Source organism: Aquarana catesbeiana, linkage group LG01, assembly GCF_042186555.1.
Source record: "Aquarana catesbeiana isolate 2022-GZ linkage group LG01, ASM4218655v1, whole genome shotgun sequence".
Lineage (NCBI taxonomy): Eukaryota > Metazoa > Chordata > Amphibia > Anura > Ranidae > Aquarana > Aquarana catesbeiana.
The window spans coordinates 946,078,147-946,098,300 of NC_133324.1; the positions used below are offsets into that span (position 1 = coordinate 946,078,147).

Here is a 20,154-nt window from a genome sequence, read left to right on the forward strand (position 1 = left end):
TGACATCACATCCTCTGCCTCTGTGTACTATACAGAGGCAGGGGATGTTTCTCATTGGCTGGGAGCGATCGTGAGGGGGGGGCCACGATCGGATGGCCTCCCCCTCGTCTCTCAACGCTCCCAGCCAAATGCCGACCGCCGCTGGCACCGGGGGGGGGGGTCCGATCGGCCCCCCGGCCCGCGGGAAGGCAACCACGTACCAGGTACGTGATTTTGCCTGCCCGTGCCACTCTGTTCACGTATATAGGCGTGAGGCGGTCGGGAAGTGGTTAATTTATTCTGAGCATGCGTGACACTTTGTGCGTTGGATTTGTGTACACACGATCAGAATTTCTGACAACGGATTTTGTTGTCTGAAAATTTTATAGCAAGCTCTCAAACTTTGTGTGTCGGAAATTCCGATGGAAAATGTGTGATGGAGCCTACACACGATCGGAATTTCCGACAATAAGGTCCTATCACACATTTTCCGTCAGAAAATCCGACCGTGTGTACAGGGCATTAGTCGTGCACTCCACAAATCTGGCCTTTATGGAAGAGTGACAAGAAGAAAGCCATTGTTGAAAGAAAGCCATAAGAAGTCCTGTTTGCAGTTTGTGAGAAGCCATGTGGGGGACACAGCAAACATGTGGAAGAAGGTGCTCTGGTCAGATTAAACCAAAATGGACCTTTTTGGCCTAAAAGCAAAACGCTATGTGTGCCGGAAAACTAACACTGCACATCACCCTGAACACACCATCCCCACCGTGAACCATGGTGGTGGCAGCATCATTTAGTGGGGATGCTTTTACTCAGCAGGGACAGGGAAGCTGGTCAGAGTTGATGGGAAGATGGATGGAGCCAAATACAGGGCAATCTTAGAAGAAAACCTGTTAGAGTCTACAAAAGACTTGAGACTGGGGCGGAGGTTCACCTTCCAGCAGGACAACGACCCTAAACATACAGCCAGAGCTACAATGGAATGGTTTAGATCAAAGCATATTCATGTGTTAGAATGGCCCAGTCACAGTCCAGTCCTAAATCCAGTTGAAAATCTGTGTCAAGACTTGAAAATTGCCTTTCACAGACCCTCTCCATCCAATCTGACAGAGCTTGAGATATTTTACAAAGAAGAATGGGCAAAAATGTCCCTCTCTAGATGTGCAAAGCTGGTAGAGACATCCCCAAAAAGACTTACAGCTGTAATTGCAGAGAAAGGCGGTTCTACAAAGTATTGACTCAGGGGGGCGCCATACAAATGTACCCCACACTTTTCACATATTTATTGGTAAAAAAATTGAAAACCATTTATCATTTTCCTTCCACTTCACAATTATGTGCAACTTTCTGTTGGGCTATTGCATAAAATCCCATTAAAATACATTTACGTTTTTGGTTGTAACATGACAAAATGTGGGAAATTTCGAGGGGTGTGAATACTTTTTCAAGGCACTGTGTAAGTGAAAAAAATCACAAAACACTGCAGTGACACTTGGCAGAAAGAAGGTGTTCCGTCCCCTTTCACAATCACCATGTGAGCCTTCACCAGCCACAAGTAATGGACTCTTACCAGAACATGAGGACTCCAATACAGAGTCACATCAGCATAAATATGACAATCCCATCAATTAGAGATCCGATTCATATTGTTTGGCTGAAGTTGAGCAGTATATCTCATGAATCCAATCAATGGCGTCCATAAATGCACGGAATTCCACAATAAATCAAATTGGAAGAATCCGCATAGTGTATAACTGTCTAAAAGGTTTTATACCCAATCCATACCACACTCATACTGCACTTATTCCAAACCTAGACTGCACCTATACCAACCCTATACCATGTTATACTTAACCTTTACTGCAGGGGTCGGCAACCACGGGCACCCAGCCCGTGGACATATTCGCCGCTGTCCTCTTCATAGCACAGCGGCGAGCGGCTGATATCACAGGGCTGGATGGGGGCGGGAACCGCCGAAGTTAACTTTTTACATCAAACAGAAAGTGATTGGTTGCCGGGCGATTATAGCAACCAATCACCAGCCTGTTAATGTAAAAAGTTAACTTCAGCAGTTCCTGCCCCCATAAAGGCCTGTGATACCAACCCAACACCACTCTGCTCTACACCTGTGTAGGGTAGGAGAGTTCTACCTGCACAGTGTGTGATTGTGTGTGAAGAGGACACTGTAGGGGCTGCTATGGGGGCAGAGGACACAATGGGGACAGAGGACACTATGGGGGCCACTCTGGGGGCAGAGGACACTATGGGGGCAGAGGACACTATGGGGGCCACTATGGGGGCAGAGGACACTATAGGGGCCACTATGGGGGCAGAGGACACTGGACACTATGGGGCCCACTTTTGGGGCAGAGGACACTATGGGGGCAGAGGGCACTATGGGGGCAGAGAGCACTGAGGGCAGAGGGCACTATGGGGGCAGAGGACACTGGACACTATGGGGGCAGAGGGCAGTATGGGGGCAGAGGGCACTATGGAGGCCACTTTTGGGGCAGAGGACACTATGGGGGCAGAAGGCACTATGGGGGGCAGAGAGCACTGAGGGCACTATAAGGGCAGAGGACAGAGGACAGTATGGGGGCAGAGTGCACTGTGAGAGCAGAGGGCACTATGAGGACAGAGGACACTATGGGGGCAGAGGGCACTATGGGGGCAGAGAGCACTGAGGGCACTATAAGGGCTGAGGACAGAGGACACTATGGGGGCAGAGTGCACTGTGAGAGCAGAGGGCACTATGAGGGCAGAGGATAGAGGACTCTATGGGGGCAGAGGGCACTATGTGGGCAGAGAACAGAGGACATTTTGGAGGCAGAGGACACTACAGTGGGGTGGGGTGCAGGGGACAGAGGACGCTATTGGGGGCAGAGGACACTATGTGGGCAGAGGACACTACAGTGGGGGGGTGCAGGGGACAGAGGACACTGCTTTGGGGGGCACAATATGTATCAGAATACAAATTGGCCTCAATTGATGAAGAGATTATATTTTTTACATTTTTTATTGGATATATTTTATAGCAGAAAGTAAAAAAAAAAAATTTTTTTTTTAAATTGTCGCTTTTTTTTGTTTATAGCGCAAAAAATAAAAAATGCAGAGGTGATCAAATGCCACCAAAAGAAAGCTTTGGTTGTGGGAAAAAAAGGACATAAATTTTGTTTGGGTACAGCGCCGCATGACCGCATAATTGTCAGTTAAAAATAACGCAGTGCCATATTGCAAAAATGGCCTGATCATTAGGGGGGTAAAACCTTCCGGGGCTGAAGTGGTTAATTAGTGTCAGTGTGTTCTTAAGTAGGATACAACCAAAAAACAACCCAAAATAAATTCTCCTGATCGCAGCGATACAACATATGTGTATGTTAGTTGTTGTATGTACCCGTAGTACAGCCCTTTTTTTTTTTCTTTGGGCTGTACCATAGATACATACAACCAGGGCTTTTTTTTGAGCAGGAACGTGGGGGAACGCAGTTCCAGCACCTCTAGAACTGAATTTATGTAATCGCAAGGGGTGCTGGGATGTTCTGGAGGGTTTAGTAATGCTGGCTGCTGGGGAATCTATTGTTGCTGGAGGGGATCTGTTTTTGCAGAAAAAGGGGATCCATTGTTACTGTGGAGGTCTTCTGTTGCTCCAGGGGATCATTTGTTGCTGGAGTGGGTCTTATGTTGCCGGGGGGTCAGTTGTTGCTGGGAGGGATCTACTGTTGAGGGAGGGGTCTGTGATTCTGGCTCCTGGAGGGTCTATTGATGCTGGCTACTGGGGAATCTATTGTTGCTGGAGGGGATCTATTTTTGCAGGGGGTCTATTGTTACTGTGGAGGTCTTCTGTTGCTCCAGGTGATCATTTGTTGCTGGAGTGGGTCTTATGTTCCCGGGGCGGTCAGTTGTTGCTGGGAGGGATCTACTGTTGAGGGAGGGGTCTGTGATTCTGGCTCCTGGAGGGTCTATTGATGCTGGCTACTGGGGAATCTATTGTTGCTGGAGGGGATCTATTTTTGCAGGGGGTCTATTGTTACTGTGGGGGTCTTCTGTTGCTCCAGGTGATCATTTGTTGCTGGAGTGGGTCTTATGTTCCCGGGGCGGTCAGTTGTTGCTGGGAGGGATCTACTGTTGAGGGAGGGGTCTGTGATTCTGGCTCCTGGAGGGTCTATTGATGCTGGCTACTGGGGAATCTATTGTTGCTGGAGGGGATCTATTTTTGCAGGGGAGGGGTCTAGCGTTGCTGGCGAGTTCTATTGTTGCTGATGGGGGATCTATTGTTGTTGATGTAGGTCTTATGTTGCCGGGGGGGTCAGTTTTTGCTGGGAGGGATTTACTGTTGAGGGAGGGGTCTGTGTTGCTGGCTGCTGGAAGGTCTATTGATGCTGGCTACTGGGGAATCTATTGTTGCTGGAGGTAATCTATTTTCCCTTGGCTGTCCATTGTTGTTAGATCTATTTTACTGCTTTCATTATCATTAACAAATTCCATACAAAATAGCACCACAAAATGATACTTGGTTCTGAAAGGGGTGGTACTGGGAGGTGGATAAGGGGTGGGGCCAAGGAGCGGGGCTTGGAGGTGGGTAGGGGGGGTGGAGTCAAGGGGTATCTCAGAACAGAGGAGTTCCTGCATCTATTCACTAAGAAAAAAAGCCCTGCATACAACAACTAATATACACATATGTGATATCGCTGCAATCCTCAGGAGCGGGAGAATTTATTTTGGGTTGTTCTTTGGTGGTAGGTTATGGAAGTAGCAAGAAATATACAGCTACATTTTTTAAAAATATATATATATTTTTTACTATTTTGGGCCAGGTTTCCTTTAGGCTGCTTTCACACTGGGGCGGTATGGGGCGTCGGCGGTAAAACAGCGCTATTTTTAGCGCTGCTTTACCGCGGTATCTGGCCGCTAGCGGTGTGGTTTTAACCCCCCGCTGGCGGCCGAAAAAGGGTTAAATCCGCTCGTATAGCGTGGCTATAGCCGCGGTATTGCCGCGCTGTCCCATTGATTTCAATGGGCAGGAGCGGTTTAGGAGTGGTGAATACACCGCTCCTTCACCGCTCCAAAGATGCGGCTGGCAGGAATTTTTTTCTTCTCCTGCCAGCGCACCGCTTCAGTGTGAAAGCCCTGGGGCTTTCACACTGAACAAACAGCAGCGGCTGTTTTGGGTCGGTTTGCAGGCGCTATTTTTAGCGCAATAAAGCCTGTAAACCGCCCCAGTGTGAAAGGGGTCTTAATGTTAAAAAAAATTACCATTTACCACCCAATTTGTCCTGAAAAAAAAAAAAAAAAACATGGTATGGTCCACCTGGATGCACAAAGTACTTGTGATGATATGTACAGTTTTACTAACAGTTGCAAAAGTGTGCTTAGGCATTTAGATTTGTTTTACGCTTAGGTGTGAAAGGGTTAGATGATCTACATTTTAGTTGGTTTCTATCTTACATACAATGATCATCTTCTGTGATTGCTTTATTTTGTTCCCTAGGTGTTGCAGCTTCATTGACGCAGCAGGTCTCTGGCCAATACGGCTCCGATCTTCACTTTCCACTGTTGCAGTTATGCCAGGAACCTTTTCTTGATATTTATGCTGGAGAAACTTTAATTGGCAATTACGTTGACCACATGCTACAGGGTGTTAAGGGATTTGAGGATCGCCTTCAGTTTGACCATGACAGCTGCACATTCATAATAAAGGATTTCTCAGAGGTGGACGGTCATCATTTCAAATTCACTAACTTTGGTCCTACAATTCAGATGGATTTCGAAGTCTTTGTCTCAGGTAAGTTGCTGAGCTTACTCTACATGAACACTTTTCAGAATTTGGAGCTGAACTGCATGTTAAAATAAATATTGTGAGATTACATAGTAGTGGGAGTGGCCTTGACTTCCTACCAATTTGTTGGACCTCCCATCTGGGTTGGCGAGTTATTGTAAAATATTATGACTGTGTTGCAGTGGCGGCTGGTGCTCCATTTTGAGGGGGGAGGATGCCAAACCACCAACCCCCCCCATCGCTCACTCGTCCATCCGCCCACCAGCACTTAGCCTGAAGTGAAGGACACGGGAGTATCCGGGGAGATGTGATGCCGTGGAACGCAGGAAGACCAACTGGTAAGCGGGGCCGAAGAGCAGGGGAGCCGAAGTGTCAAAGGCGTCTGGTTGATGTGCAGCACCAAGCCAGATGGAGATTGGAAGCCCGTGCTTCTCCTCTTGGCCAATTGGGTCTCTCGACCAGCTTTCTGATTGGCTGGGAGGAAAAGCAGGAAGACAATAGCGTCTGGATGATGTGCAGCACCAAGCCAGATGGAGAATAGAAGCCCGTGCTTCTCCTTTTGGCCAATCGGGTCTCTTGTCTGGCTTTCTGATTGGCTGGAAGGAAAAGCAGGAAGACAATAGCGAATATTAAAGAGGAAGTAAACCCTGATGGGTTTTACTTCCTCTTTTGCTCCCTGTATAGCCTGCAAATTAAAAGCATAATGGGCTAGTATGCATCGCATACTAGCCCATTTTGTGACACCTGCAAAAGAATCCAGCGATGTCCCCTGTGTAGGCAGCATCCATCTTCAAGCCCCTCTTCCTTCCGGGGCACGGATTCCGGCTCTGTGATTCGCCGGAGTCGCGTGACGTCACTCATGCGCAAGCGCACAGTAATGGCACACGCTGGGGAAGAAACAGCACGGAGTTTCGTTTCTTCCCCGCGCATGCGCCGTTCATTTTTTCGGTGGACTACACGTGAAATATCTCCTAAACGACGCACGTTTAGGAGTTATTTCCACTACCTATAGGTAAGCCTTATTCTAGGCTTACCTATAGGTAGAAGTCCCAAAAAAGGGTTTACAACCAATTTAACTTGCTATTGACGCACAAGTGGGTGGGCTGGGGGCGCCCCCAGCCCACCCTTTTTTCTAAGCCGATTAGAGCCTCTGATCACGTGCTTCAAAAGAAAAAACCTATTGGAATCCATGCATCCAGTGCCCTGCATGTAGATTAGGGGCCAGGGGTGCATGGATTAGAGGGGCGGCGCCCCATATGCGCCACTGCTGTTTGGGGTGGAGGAACTTGACTGGCCTGCACAGAGTCCTGACCTCAACCCAATAGAACACCTTTGGGATGAATTAGAGTGGAGACTGTGAGCCAGGCCTTCTTCTCCAATATTAGTGCCTGACCTCACAAATGCTCTTCTGGAAGAATGGTCAAACATTCCCATAGACACACTCCTAAACCTTGAGTACAGCCTTCCCAGAAGAGTTGAAGCTGTTATAGTTGTGAGCTAACGGGTGGGCCAACTCCATATTGAACCCTACGGACTAAGACTGGGATGCCATTAAAGTTCATGTGCGTGTGAGGCTGGGTTCACACCTTCGATGGATGTGTCTCGCAGCAGGGACAAATCAGGGCTGAATTTTTGCCTGAATTTGTCCCTGGGTTGCCTTTAAAGTTCATGTGCGTGTAAAGGCAGGCGTCCCGATACTTTTGGCAATATAGTGTATAATAGAAGTCTGTGGGAAAGCACGGGTAACCCACAGAAAAACCACGGGTAACTCGCAGCGGATCAGTGTGAATCTGCCCATAGATCGCAATTTTTCTTCCAAAATTGGCATTGGTCACTAACAAATTTTATTTGCTAAATTGTTTACAGCTAGGCTCTGCATACTAGGCCTCTATCGCCTCCCTCTGGTTCAGGAGGTCAATGGAAACTTCTAGAGGCTAGTGAGTAGAGGTATAGAGGCAGGAATCTGAATATTGATGAGAGTTTTGACGACTCCTTAGGCAGGAGGCCTGGCAGGGTGGTAAGACTGGCCCATAAATATTGAAGAACCTGGCCAACAGGGGTGGTTGTTGTCGGGTGGAAGATGGAGTGCTGAGGATTGTGTGGCCTGGGAGGGGACACTAGGGCTGGGGGACTCTGCTTTCAGGCTGGAGCTGAGGAAGGAAGGAGAGGAAGCTGAAGAGGGATCTCCACTTCCCTTCAGTCTCATCCGGTAGACCCCTTGTCTAGCATGGAAAGATCTTTCCAGCAGGAGGCCTGAACAGGAGTCTTATTCAAGGCAGCAGGATTCATGGGACAGTGTGGGTACCTCTATATCTCAGGGCCTATAAGGGAGAAAGCTATCAGATACAATATCCAGCATAATTTCATCAGGGCAGTGTGACAGCTAAACCGAAATCCCTTGCTCTGGGTCACTTTTCAAGGCAGCCAGATGAGCTGCTATTTTCAAGTGTTTGGGACTTGAGAGTTGCATATTAGGGAACATAGTGCTCCTGTATACAGTTTGGGACTTTGCTATTCATACTAGGAAACATAGTGCTCCTGTATACAGTTTAGGACTTTGCTATTCATACTAGAGGACATAGAGCTCCTGCATACAATCTGGGATTTTGCTATTTCTACCAAGTGGACACAGTGCTCCTACATACAGTTGGGATTTGCTAATTTCACCAAGAGGACATAGAGCTCCTAAAAGAAGAACTTTGCCACTGATCCATTAGACATTGATATCACTCCGGTGGAAGTACAGTCCAGGATCTGCATTTTTCTGTACATAGTGAGGGAGGTTTGCCCTTGCGTTTGTTCTACCAAGTCAAGTTGGGCATCCCATAATCTCATTTTTGTCAATGGGAGGAATAGTGCCTAATCATTGGTGTCAGAGGGAGGACTAGTGCCCCATCATTTGTGTCAATGGAAGGAATAGTGCCCCATCATTTGTGTCGATGGAAGGAATAGTGCCCCATCATTGGCATCAGTGGAAGAAATAGTGCCCCATCATTGGTGTCAATGGGAAGAATAGTGCCCGATAATTGGTATAGTGCTACCTTATTGGTGTCAGTAGAAAGAATTATGCCTAACTGTTTGTGTCAGTGGAAGGAATATTGCCTCATCGTTGGTATCAGTAGGAGGAATAGTGCCCCAAGGGCTAAAAAAAGGCAAGCAAATGGTCGCATCCAGCTCACAGGCCTCAGTTTGGAGACCACTGATTTATGCCAATACTGTAATGAAGTTCCATGGATGTATTCTTATAGACAGTAGATCCGCGCTTACAGGTTATATTTGCAACTGCAGCCCCCCTATGTAAGTAGAGGGCACCAAAGTGTACCCTCAAAGAGTAAGTCTAAAAGAATATATATATACAGGGAGTGGCGCTGTGCATGAGGGGATAATTGCCGTATATAATTATCTAATGATAAATCATATTATGAGAACCAACACAAAGATGTGAAGAAGTATACATAAATATCCCGCATAGGGATCGATAGATGCTAAGAAGAGAGTATAGATGCAGATGGTTGTTCAATATAGCCTGGATACCATAACCCAATGACCCTAATTATCTCTAATGGTGCTATATAATGTGCAAATAAGTGCCAAAGTGTCAAGTGCAGTCCAATAAAACATACCAGCCCTTGCTGAAATAACCTACAAGTGATATGAAAAGGGGGTATCCACAACCCTCTAAGGTGCAGTGCTAAAAAATTAAGTGGCAAACAATTTTATAATGGGTAGATCTATATCTATAAGGGGTATCCACAACCCTCTAAAGTGCAGTGCTAAAAAATTAATTAATTAAATTAAATTAAATTGCAAACAAATTTATAAACAATTTTTAGATCTATATATATATATATATATGTAGGAAGTGATATTATAGGATTAGTAGTGATTAACAAATAAATTAATAATAGCACAATTAAATAGCAGCATGAGATCACATGTGAAAATGCAGAAAAAGGTAAAAATCCAGCAAATCGTTAGAAAGTTCATGTAAAGTCTTCCACCCGACAACTTCCAGATTCTATAAAGATACAATCCCCCTGTTGTGATTCCACTCACCGGAACGTTATACCCCTGCAGGGGTATAAGCATAAGATGTTTCCACTCCAGCCGGTCAGATCCGGATGTCGATCGAATCTTTGTGGTCACTCGTCTCTGATTGCCTAGTCCAGATCAGCCTCTCCAACAGAGCAGGGGGACGGGGGGGATGGATAATCCCCTAGTACGATCCTATCTCCAGCCGGACATCCGCTCCAATGGAATTATATGTAATAAAAAAGTTGTGTCCACATAGCGTAACTCTTTTTTTCAAAAAAAGTTTATTATGTAAAAAATACAATCCAATAAAGAGGAGTTACTCCAAGAAAAATAATAAGTTTAAAAGGAAAAGAATGGAGGAGCATACAAGCTCGCTGGCTCCCTTTGCTGTCCCGGGACGCAGCGTAGTTCGCAACTACCGCTTGCGTTCCACCGGTCAGCTAGCAAGAACCACAGCGGCAGGAAGTGACGTTGTGCGTACCAAGATAGTCCCGCCTTACGCGTTTCGTCACACGGACGTCATCGGAGGCGCTGAGTAACTCCTCTTTATTGGATTGTATTTTTTACATAATAAACTTTTTTTGAAAAAAAGAGTTACGCTATGTGGACACAACTTTTTTATTACATATAATTCCATTGGAGCGGATGTCCGGCTGGAGATAGGATCGTACTAGGGGATTATCCATCCCCCCCGTCCCCCTGCTCTGTTGGAGAGGCTGATCTGGACTAGGCAATCAGAGACGAGTGACCACAAAGATTCGATCGACATCCGGATCTGACCGGCTGGAGTGGAAACATCTTATGCTTATACCCCTGCAGGGGTATAACGTTCCGGTGAGTGGAATCACAACAGGGGGATTGTATCTTTATAGAATCTGGAAGTTGTCGGGTGGAAGACTTTACATGAACTTTCTAACGATTTGCTGGATTTTTACCTTTTTCTGCATTTTCACATGTGATCTCATGCTGCTATTTAATTGTGCTATTATTAATTTATTTGTTAATCACTACTAATCCTATAATATCACTTCCTACATATATATATATATATAGATCTAAAAATTGTTTATAAATTTGTTTGCAATTTAATTTAATTTAATTAATTAATTTTTTAGCACTGCACTTTAGAGGGTTGTGGATACCCCTTATAGATATAGATCTACCCATTATAAAATTGTTTGCCACTTAATTTTTTAGCACTGCACCTTAGAGGGTTGTGGATACCCCCTTTTCATATCACTTGTAGGTTATTTCAGCAAGGGCTGGTATGTTTTATTGGACTGCACTTGACACTTTGGCACTTATTTGCACATTATATAGCACCATTAGAGATAATTAGGGTCATTGGGTTATGGTATCCAGGCTATATTGAACAACCATCTGCATCTATACTCTCTTCTTAGCATCTATCGATCCCTATGCGGGATATTTATGTATACTTCTTCACATCTTTGTGTTGGTTCTCATAATATGATTTATCATTAGATAATTATATACGGCAATTATCCCCTCATGCACAGCGCCACTCCCTGTATATATATATTCTTTTAGACCATGGATGTATTCGTTCTTAAAAAAAAAAAATGTAATTTTTACATTCACTGTCTAATATGATGAGTAATTGTTACACCTTCCTAACTTATGAATCAGGATAATATTTACTGTATCTTTCAAATTAACTTCTTTGTAGTCCTGATGGAAGAAGACCCTTTAAACCCCCGAGACGTGTTGGATTTAATTGCATTTGTCCTTTAATAAAAAAACTACTAAATGCTTTTGGAGATTTACTACTTTTTGTCAAACATAGGCAGGGTACAAAAGCTGTAGCATTTAGCCAAACTGGACATTAGACATGTGCACTGACAAAAAATGTGTTCGTTTTCGTTTCATTAGTTTTTTTGCTTTTTTCGGAAATCCGAAAATTCAGATTTTCAAATTTCCGAATTTTTGAATTTTCTAATTTTCGGATTTTCTAATTCCCGAATTTTTGAATTCCGAATTTACGAATTTTTGGAATTAGAAAATTCAGAAATTCAAAAATTTGAAAATATGAAAAAAATAAAGAAAATCAGTAAAATTGAAAAATAATAACCAACTAATAATAACTAGTTATTGATGAAAACTGTAGGTGAACAAGTATAACCCGTCCTACCACCACTGCGCTCTAAATAGTGAGAGATAAAATGAAAAGCTGCCACTTTAAAAACTGTGAATAAAAATCTGAATCTACCCCTAGAATAGAGATGAAATAGTAGCGCTAGCCCCACTAATTATGGGAATGAGACAAACGATGACACGCACATTGGTGACGTGCAGTATACTCCGAGTGCACTCAAAATAAAATAATATTAAATACAATAGAATGGAAAAAATACGTTTCAGATGACCAAACAAGTCTACATCTACTACTGATGTAGTGTAAAGTTGCACACGCAAAAAAATATAAAGTAGTATATATAAAATTCTTGGAAAAGTATATCAACAAAACCAAGTAAAGAAATGAAATAGTGATAATATAGCACAAAAATTAATAAAAATGCAAAATGAGTGAAAAGTCAATACTATTAACAACCCATGATGAGTGTGTAAACTGGTATCGTGATACCAGCTTTAAAAGCCACCAAAAAAAAGAGGCACCAAGAATGAAGAAAAAAACTGGAACAACAAAAAAAACAAAAATAATAAAAGTACAAAATGAAAGTCCACATATGATGTGAAAAATGAGAAGGAAATTCCAAAAGAGGAGGTGCTGCTGATTGGCTGGGAGAGTGTCCGGATGACATAGCGGTGGATAACATTGTTCGCTTATTAACCCCTATAAGAGTGGGTTGAGGCATTTGCCGGCTGGAATCACGTCACTGAGGTGTGGTGGACATTTGGATTGCAGCACTGTGGAGTGGAGACACCCTCACTTTTGGAATTTCCTTCCCATTTTTTCACATCATATGTGGACTTTCATTTTGCACTTTTATTATTTTACACTGTTTTTTTTTTGTTGTTCCAGTTTTTTTTCTTCATCCTTGGAGCCTGGTCTTTTTGGAGGCTTTTAAAGCTGGTATCACGATACCAGTTTACACACTCATCACGAGGTGTTAATAGTATTGACTTTTCACTCATTTTGCATTTTTAGTTATTTTTGTGCTATATTATCACTATTTCATTTCTTTACTTGGTTTTGTTGATATACTTTACCAGGAATTTTATATATACTACTTTATATTTTTTTGCGTGTGCAACTTTACACTACATCAGTAGATTTGGTCACTTGAAACATATTTTTTCCATTCTATTGTATTTATTATTATTTTATTTTGAGTGCACTCGGAGTATACTCCACGTCACCAGTGTGTGTGTCATCGTTTGTCTCATTCCCATAATTATTGGGGTTAGCGCCACTTTTTCATCTCTATTCTAGGGGTAGAATGGAACAAATTAATAATAAATAATAATAATAAAAAGGTTTTATGATTATTATTGTTATTTATTATTATTAGATCGTTACGTTCCATTTGTTTAGATACGGCATTCGTTATTTCAGATAATTAGTTCAAATACATTCACTAACAGCCAAATTTGAAAGGAAATTCCAATGTCTAAGATTTTTGGGTTTTCGAATTTTAAGATTATCATTCTTTTGAATGTTCAAATTTTCATTCTTATTTTTGGATTTTCAAATTTCCAAATTTTTGAATTTTGGAATTTCCTAACTTCGAATTTCCGAATTTCCAATTTCTGAAATTCCCGGAATTCCCGGAATTTCACATTTTCAGAATTTCTGAAATTTTGAAATTGCAAATTTTTGAAAATTCGGAAAATTTGAAATTTGGTAATTCAGAAATTCAAAAATTTGGAAATTCGGAAATTCGAAATTTCGTAAATTTAAAAATTCGGAAATTCGAAATTTTCGGAGATTTAAAAATTCGGAAATTAACGAATTTGTCAAAAATAAACAAATTGCACATGTCTACTGGACATTTCATTGGTTTTCCAGAGCTTCACTACAATTGTATGACCATTTATCATAAGTCGTTTATGGAGAGCCAGTCTCAAATCTCCAGACAGAAAATGGTGACCACAGTTTTATATGGCTAAATCCAACTTTAGTTACATTCAACCTACTGTTTATATTTGAATATTATGTATACTGTAGATTGTGGCATGTGACTTTCTCTTTCCTAGCTATTAGAGACACCGCTGATGAATACCCCTCAAATGAAAACTTCTCTGAATGTACCTCGGGGCTCTTCGCTCTTGGCTTCTCAGTAGATCCAATTGTCTGCCTTATCATCTTGGGTGAGTTTGGTCAATCACTCTTTACATCTTCATCTCTCGTACTCCGTTTACCCCTTACAGGCCAGAACAATTTTTACATCTTTGGTATGGCCCTGTTTATTCAGCTATAATCCTGCCGAAGAGCCCTACAAACAAGGGACTTTTAATGTTCCCTAGATCAGAGAGTAAAACATACAAAAACTATACTTATATATACATATCAAATGATCTTTAATTTACACTTTTATAAGAGTCCATCAAAATTAGTCAGTATAGTCAAATTGTACAATTATACCCTAAAAACTTACACTATATTAGCAAAAGTAAAAAAAGTTCACCAAATGATTTGGACCAGTGAACAAAGCAAGGTCCATAAAGACATGGATGAGCGAGTTTGGAGTGGAGGAACTTGACTATCCTGGCCTCAACCCGATAGAACACCTTTGGGATGAATTAGAGCGGAGACTGTGAGCCAGGCCTTCTTGTCCAACATCAGTGCCTGACCTCACAGATGCGCTTCTGGAAGAAAGGTCAAACATTCCCATAGACACACTCCTAAACCTTGTGGACAGGCTTCCCAGAAGAGTTGAAGCTGTTATAGCTGCAAAGGGTGGGCCAACTCAATATTGAACCCTACGGACTAAGACGCCATTAAAGTTCATGTGCGTGTAAAGTCAGGCGTCCCAATACTTTTGGTAATATAGTGTATATGATGTCTCCTTGGATCAGTCCAGCATATAGATCCCAATCTATTTAGGGTTAGTTATTTAGGGCTATTTAGGGTTAACTAACACTTAATAAGGGATTAAATAGGAATACATGCTTTATTATGTGGCCGAGGCCAAGTTAACTCTCCCATTGAAATCAAAGGGACCATTCAAGCCAAACATTTGGGTCATGGTTGCAATATTTTGCTAAAAAAAAAAATCACCATTTGGCAAACCCTCCCCCAAAAAACAGGCATTTAGGAGGTGGCAGGATCAGTCTGGAAGCCTCTACTCTACTGCCCTTTTAATAGGGTGGTAGAAACTGCGTGAACCTAGCCTTCATAAGGTGTTTACCCCAGTGAAAAGTCCAAGATTGGGAGTGGCTTTGTACATATTTTCTTTCTTTCTTTACTTATGATTTGAATTTTCAATTTACAAAAAAAGTGAATATGAAATGCTATATATGCTATTTTGTCATCCAGCAGATGGCACCCTTCTCTGCATTTCATATTTTCTCCAGTCCCTCCTTACCTCTTGCTAAACTTTTGCCAGATCTCATGAATCTGAGCTAAAATGAACGCATTGGAATAAATCAGAGAAGAGAATCCTTCACTTCTATCCTCCTCCCTAAGTTTTGCTCCGTCCTGAGGTTTCAATCAGAGACAGAAATCCTAAAAGAAAACAGCTTCTCTCTCTTTAGGTCAGGCATGTCCAAAGTCCAATTGCGGCCTGCGTTCCGGTTTAATATGGCCCCATCTGGTAGTTTGGATATATATATATCTTTTATCTCTTTAAGATATATACCGTATTATCAGCGCTGCCTCGGAGGGGACAGGGAGGGGGCGGGACGAGCACTGTCATATTACATACAGGAGAATCTTCTGTTTACTAGGCGGCGTCTGTAATAGAAAGTCCTGTCTCCTGGGCTGCCATTGAACGACTGTTCTGTCTATCATAGGAGGCAGGACTTTGTATTAAAGAGGCCACCGTGTAAACAAGAGATTCTCCTGTATGTAATCTGTCGGCGGTCGTCCCGCCCCCTCCTTGTCCCCTCCGAGGCTGCAGATGGGCATTGATCAGACTGCACTGATGGCAATGGTAAGGCTGCATTTATGGCAATGGTGAGGTTGCATTTGTGGCAATGGTGAGGCTGCATTCATGGCAATGGTGAGGCTGCATTCATGGCAACGGTGAGGCTGCATTCATGGCAACGGTGAGGCTGCATTCATGGCAACGGTGAGGCTGCATTCATGGCAACGGTGAGGCTGCATTCATGGCAACGGTGAGGCTGCATTCATGGCAGCGGTGAGGCTGCATTCATGGCAACGGTGAGGCTGCATTCATGGCAACGGTGAGGCTGCATTCATGGCAACGGTGAGGTTACATTCATGGCAATGGTGAGGTGGCATTCATGGCAATGGTGAGGTGGTATTCATGGCAATGGTGAGGTTGCATTCATGGCAATGGTGAGGCTGCATTCATGGCAATGGTGAGCCTGCAGATGAGCCCTGATTAGGCTGCATTGATGGGCACTGACCCTTATTTTGCTTCACAGTTCTTTATTTAAAATTTATGTTTTTTCCTGAAACTTCCCTCTTAAAGTTAAGGTGCATGTTTTACGCCGATAAATATGTTATATTCAAATAACACGCCCAAGCTCATCCTTAGTCCTGAGCAGCGCTCGGGGATTCGTTGGGGGCCACAAAAGATATTTATATATATATATCCAAATAACACGCCCTAGCTCATCTCTTCACCACACACAGCCACAAAGGCAGGATAGTGTTGGACAGTGTATTAGTGCTCGGACGAACACACTGATGCCGCGTACACACAGTCGGACTTTACAGCAGACTTTGCCCGGCGAATGGGATTTCGTCAGACAATTCGATCGTGTGTGGGCTCCAGCGGACTTTGTTTTCTCAAAAGTTGGATGGACTTAGATTTGATTTGAGACTCAAGTCCGGTCGAAAAGTCCAATCGTCTGTATGCTAGTTCGACGGACAAAAAGCCATGCTAGGGCAGCTATTGGCTACTGGCTATGAACTTCCTTGTTTTAGTCCAGTCGTACGTCATCACGTATGAATTCGACGGACTTTGGTTGATTGTGTGTAGGCAAGTCCGTTCATTCAGAAAGTCCATCGTAAAGTCCTTCGAAAAGTCCACTGGGCAAAGTCTGCCGTAAAGTCCGCTCGTGTGTACGCGGCATTAGACTGAATTTTAATGGTTCAAAGAATGTCAGGCAAAATGGTGGGCGGCCTTCACGCATGTTCACTTCATCAAATCTAGCCCTCTTTGAAAAAAGTTTAGACACCCCTGCTTTAGGTAAACCACCGTACTCTGGCAATCCTTTGTCATATAAAACAGTAATTTTAAAGTTTAATGAGTAATAATTAAAGGATAGGGATGAGCTTCATGTTCGAATCGAATGCAGGTTCGACTCGAACATTACCTGTTCGGTCGTTCGCCGAATTCCGACTGCTATGGGGCGTTCGCGCCAAATTCGAGTGGTGCGTCACGGCCCATAATTCACTGCAGCATCGCAGTGCATTGCTGGCTGATGATTGGCCAAGCATGCACTATGACCCGCATGCTTGGCCAATCACAGCACCGTCTGTACAGAGAGCCATAATTGGCCAAAGCCAGTGTGGCTTTGGCCAATTATGGCTCAGGGGGTTTAGTACACGCCCCACACTATAAAAGGCCGCCTGCACGGCGGCCCTGTGTAGTGTGTTCCGGCGTTGAGAGAGAGATAGAGAGACAGAGAGACAGTCATTTGATTTAAGTTAGATAGAGTAGGCAGGAGAGTCAGTTAGCTGCACTTACAGTGTACTGTGTATATACTGGTATATATATATACATCCTAGGTGTTGTGTGTGTATATATATATATATATATATATATATATATATATATATATATATAAACACTGTATTCAGTTTAGCTAGATCCGTTCCTGTTATTCTCTTCCTACTACTGACAGGCAGGCAGGTGTTTTTACAGTATTTACAGCTACCTGAAGAAAATTGCTGGTGTTCTTCTGATCCTATTAGTCCTATTAGCTACAGTATTTACAGTTAGTGTAGTGCATCCTCTGCACAGTGTGCACCTAAAGCTACCTGAAGAAAATTAGTGTTCTTCTGATCCTATTAGTACAGTACCACAGGCAGCTACAGTATTTACAAGTTAGTGTAGTGCGTCCTCTGCACGGTGTGCACCTAAAGCTACCTGAAGAAAATTAGTGGTGTTCTTCTGATCCTATTAGTACAGTAGCGCAGGCAGCTGCAGTATTTACAAGTTAGTGTAGTGTTTCCTCTGCACAGTGTGCACCTAAAGCTACCTGAAGAAAATTAGTGGTGTTCTTCTGATCCTATTAGTACAGTACCACAGGCAGCTGTAGTATTTACAAGTTAGTGTGGTGCGTCCTCTGCACAGTGTGCACCTAAAGCTACCTGAAGAAAATTAGTAGTGTTCTTCTGATCCTATTAATACCACAGGCAGGCAGCTACAGTATTTACAGTTAGTGTAGTGCGTCCTCTGCACAGTGTGCACCTAAAGCTACCTGGAGACAATTGCTTTTGTTCTGCTCTGATTAATACCACAGGCGGGCAGCTACAGAATTTACAGTTAGTGCACTGTGTCCTCTGCACAGTGTGCACCTAAAGCTACCTGAAGAAAATAAGTGGTGTTCTTCTGATCCTATTAACACCACAGGAATTCAGCTACAGTATTTACAGTCAGTGTAGTGCGTCCTCTGCACAGTGTGCACCTAAAGCTACCTGAAGAAAATTTGTGTTCTTCTGATCCTATTAGTACAGTACCGCAGGCAGCTACAGTATATACAAGTTAGTGTAGTGCGTCCTCTGCACGGTGTGCACCTAAAGCTACCTGAGGAAAATTAGTGCTGTTCTTCTGATCCTATTAGTACAGTACCACAGGCAGCTGTAGTATTTACAAGTTAGTGTAGTGCGTCCTCTGCACAGTGTGCACCTAAAGCAACCTGAAGAAAATTAGTGGTGTTCTTCTGATCCTATTAATACCACAGGCAGGCAGCTACAGTATTTACAGTTAGTGTAGTGCATCCTCTGCGCAGTGTGCACCTAAAGCTACCTGGAGACAATTGCTGTTGTTCTGCTCCTATTAATACCACAGGCAGACAGCTACAGTATTTACAGTTAGTGCACTGTGTCCTCTGCCCCGTGTGCACCTAAAGCTACCTGAAGAAAATTAGTGGTTTTCTTCTGATCCTATTAATACCACAGGCAGGCAGCTACTGCAGTTACAGTTAGTGTACTGTGTCCTCTGCACAGTGTGCACCTAAAGCTACCTGAAGAAAATTAGTGGTGTTCTTCTGATCCTATTAGTACAGTACCGCAGGCAGCTGCAGTATTTACAAGTTAGTGTAGTGCGTCCTCTGCACAGTGTGCACCTAAAGCTACCTGAAGAAAAATAGTGGTGTTCTTCTGATCCTATTAGTACAGTACCGCAGGCAGCTGCAGTATTTACAATTTAGTGTAGTGCGTCCCCTGCACGGTGTGCACCTAAAGCTACCTGGAGACAATTGCTGCTGTTCTGCTCCTATGAATACCACAGGCAGGCAGCTACAGTATTTACAGTTAGTGTAGTGCGTCCTCTGCACAGTGTGCACCTAAAGCTACCTGAAGACAATTGCTGTTCTGCTCCTATTAATACCACAGGCAGGCAGTTACAGTATTTACAGTTAGTGTACTGCGTCCTCTGCACAGTGTGCACCTAAAGCTACCTGGAGACAATTGCTGTTGTTCTGCTCCTATTAATACCACAAGCAGGCAGCTACAGTATTTACAGTTAGTGCACTATGTCCTCTGCACAGTGTGCACCTAAAGCTACCTGAAGAAAATTAGTGGTGTTCTTCTGAACCTATTTATACTACAGGCAGGCAGCTACAGTATTTACAGTTAGTGTAGTGCGTCCTCTGCACAGTGTGCACCTAAAGCTACCTGGAGACAATTGCTGGTGTTCTCATACTAATAATACTACAGGCAGGCAGTTGAGTCTGCTAGCTGCAGTATCAGTATATATACATCTCAGCTTTGTGCAGCTACATCTCACTGCAGGCCATTAGTATGTCTGGAAGGCCAACAAGGAGAGGCAGACAGTCACAAGCAAATAAAAGAGGACAAGCAGGCTCTGTATCTAGAGGCAACAGTGCTGGTCGTTGAGACGGTGCATCTTCATCAGCACGTGGCCGCGGGACACACTTGTTCTTTTTTTCGGCAGCTGGTCGCGTTGAGCTGCAACATGCGGAAGACTTGGTAGAGTGGATGACCAAGCCGTCCTCATCCTCTCTCACCCAGGCTCAGGGTACTTTGTCTGGCAACGCGGCCTCTTCCCTCGGCTCAATGG

The 20,154-nt window shown here is 43.5% G+C and overlaps 1 protein-coding gene across 3 annotated transcripts in view; it reads left to right on the forward strand.

Moving 5' to 3' along the window:
* LOC141121353 (uncharacterized) overlaps positions 1 to 20,154 on the forward strand; it is a 106,965-nt gene that overhangs the window by 39,333 nt on the left and 47,478 nt on the right. For 2 of the 3 annotated variants that reach the window (XM_073611102.1, XM_073611101.1), the window contains exons 2-3: positions 5,468 to 5,761; positions 13,970 to 14,083. In XM_073611102.1, the coding sequence (XP_073467203.1) occupies positions 5,468 to 5,761; positions 13,970 to 14,083 (408 nt within the window). Of the gene's footprint in view, positions 1 to 5,467; positions 5,762 to 5,937; positions 6,094 to 13,969; positions 14,084 to 20,154 lie in introns of those variants that run through there. The other variant, XM_073611103.1, reaches the window with a different exon arrangement.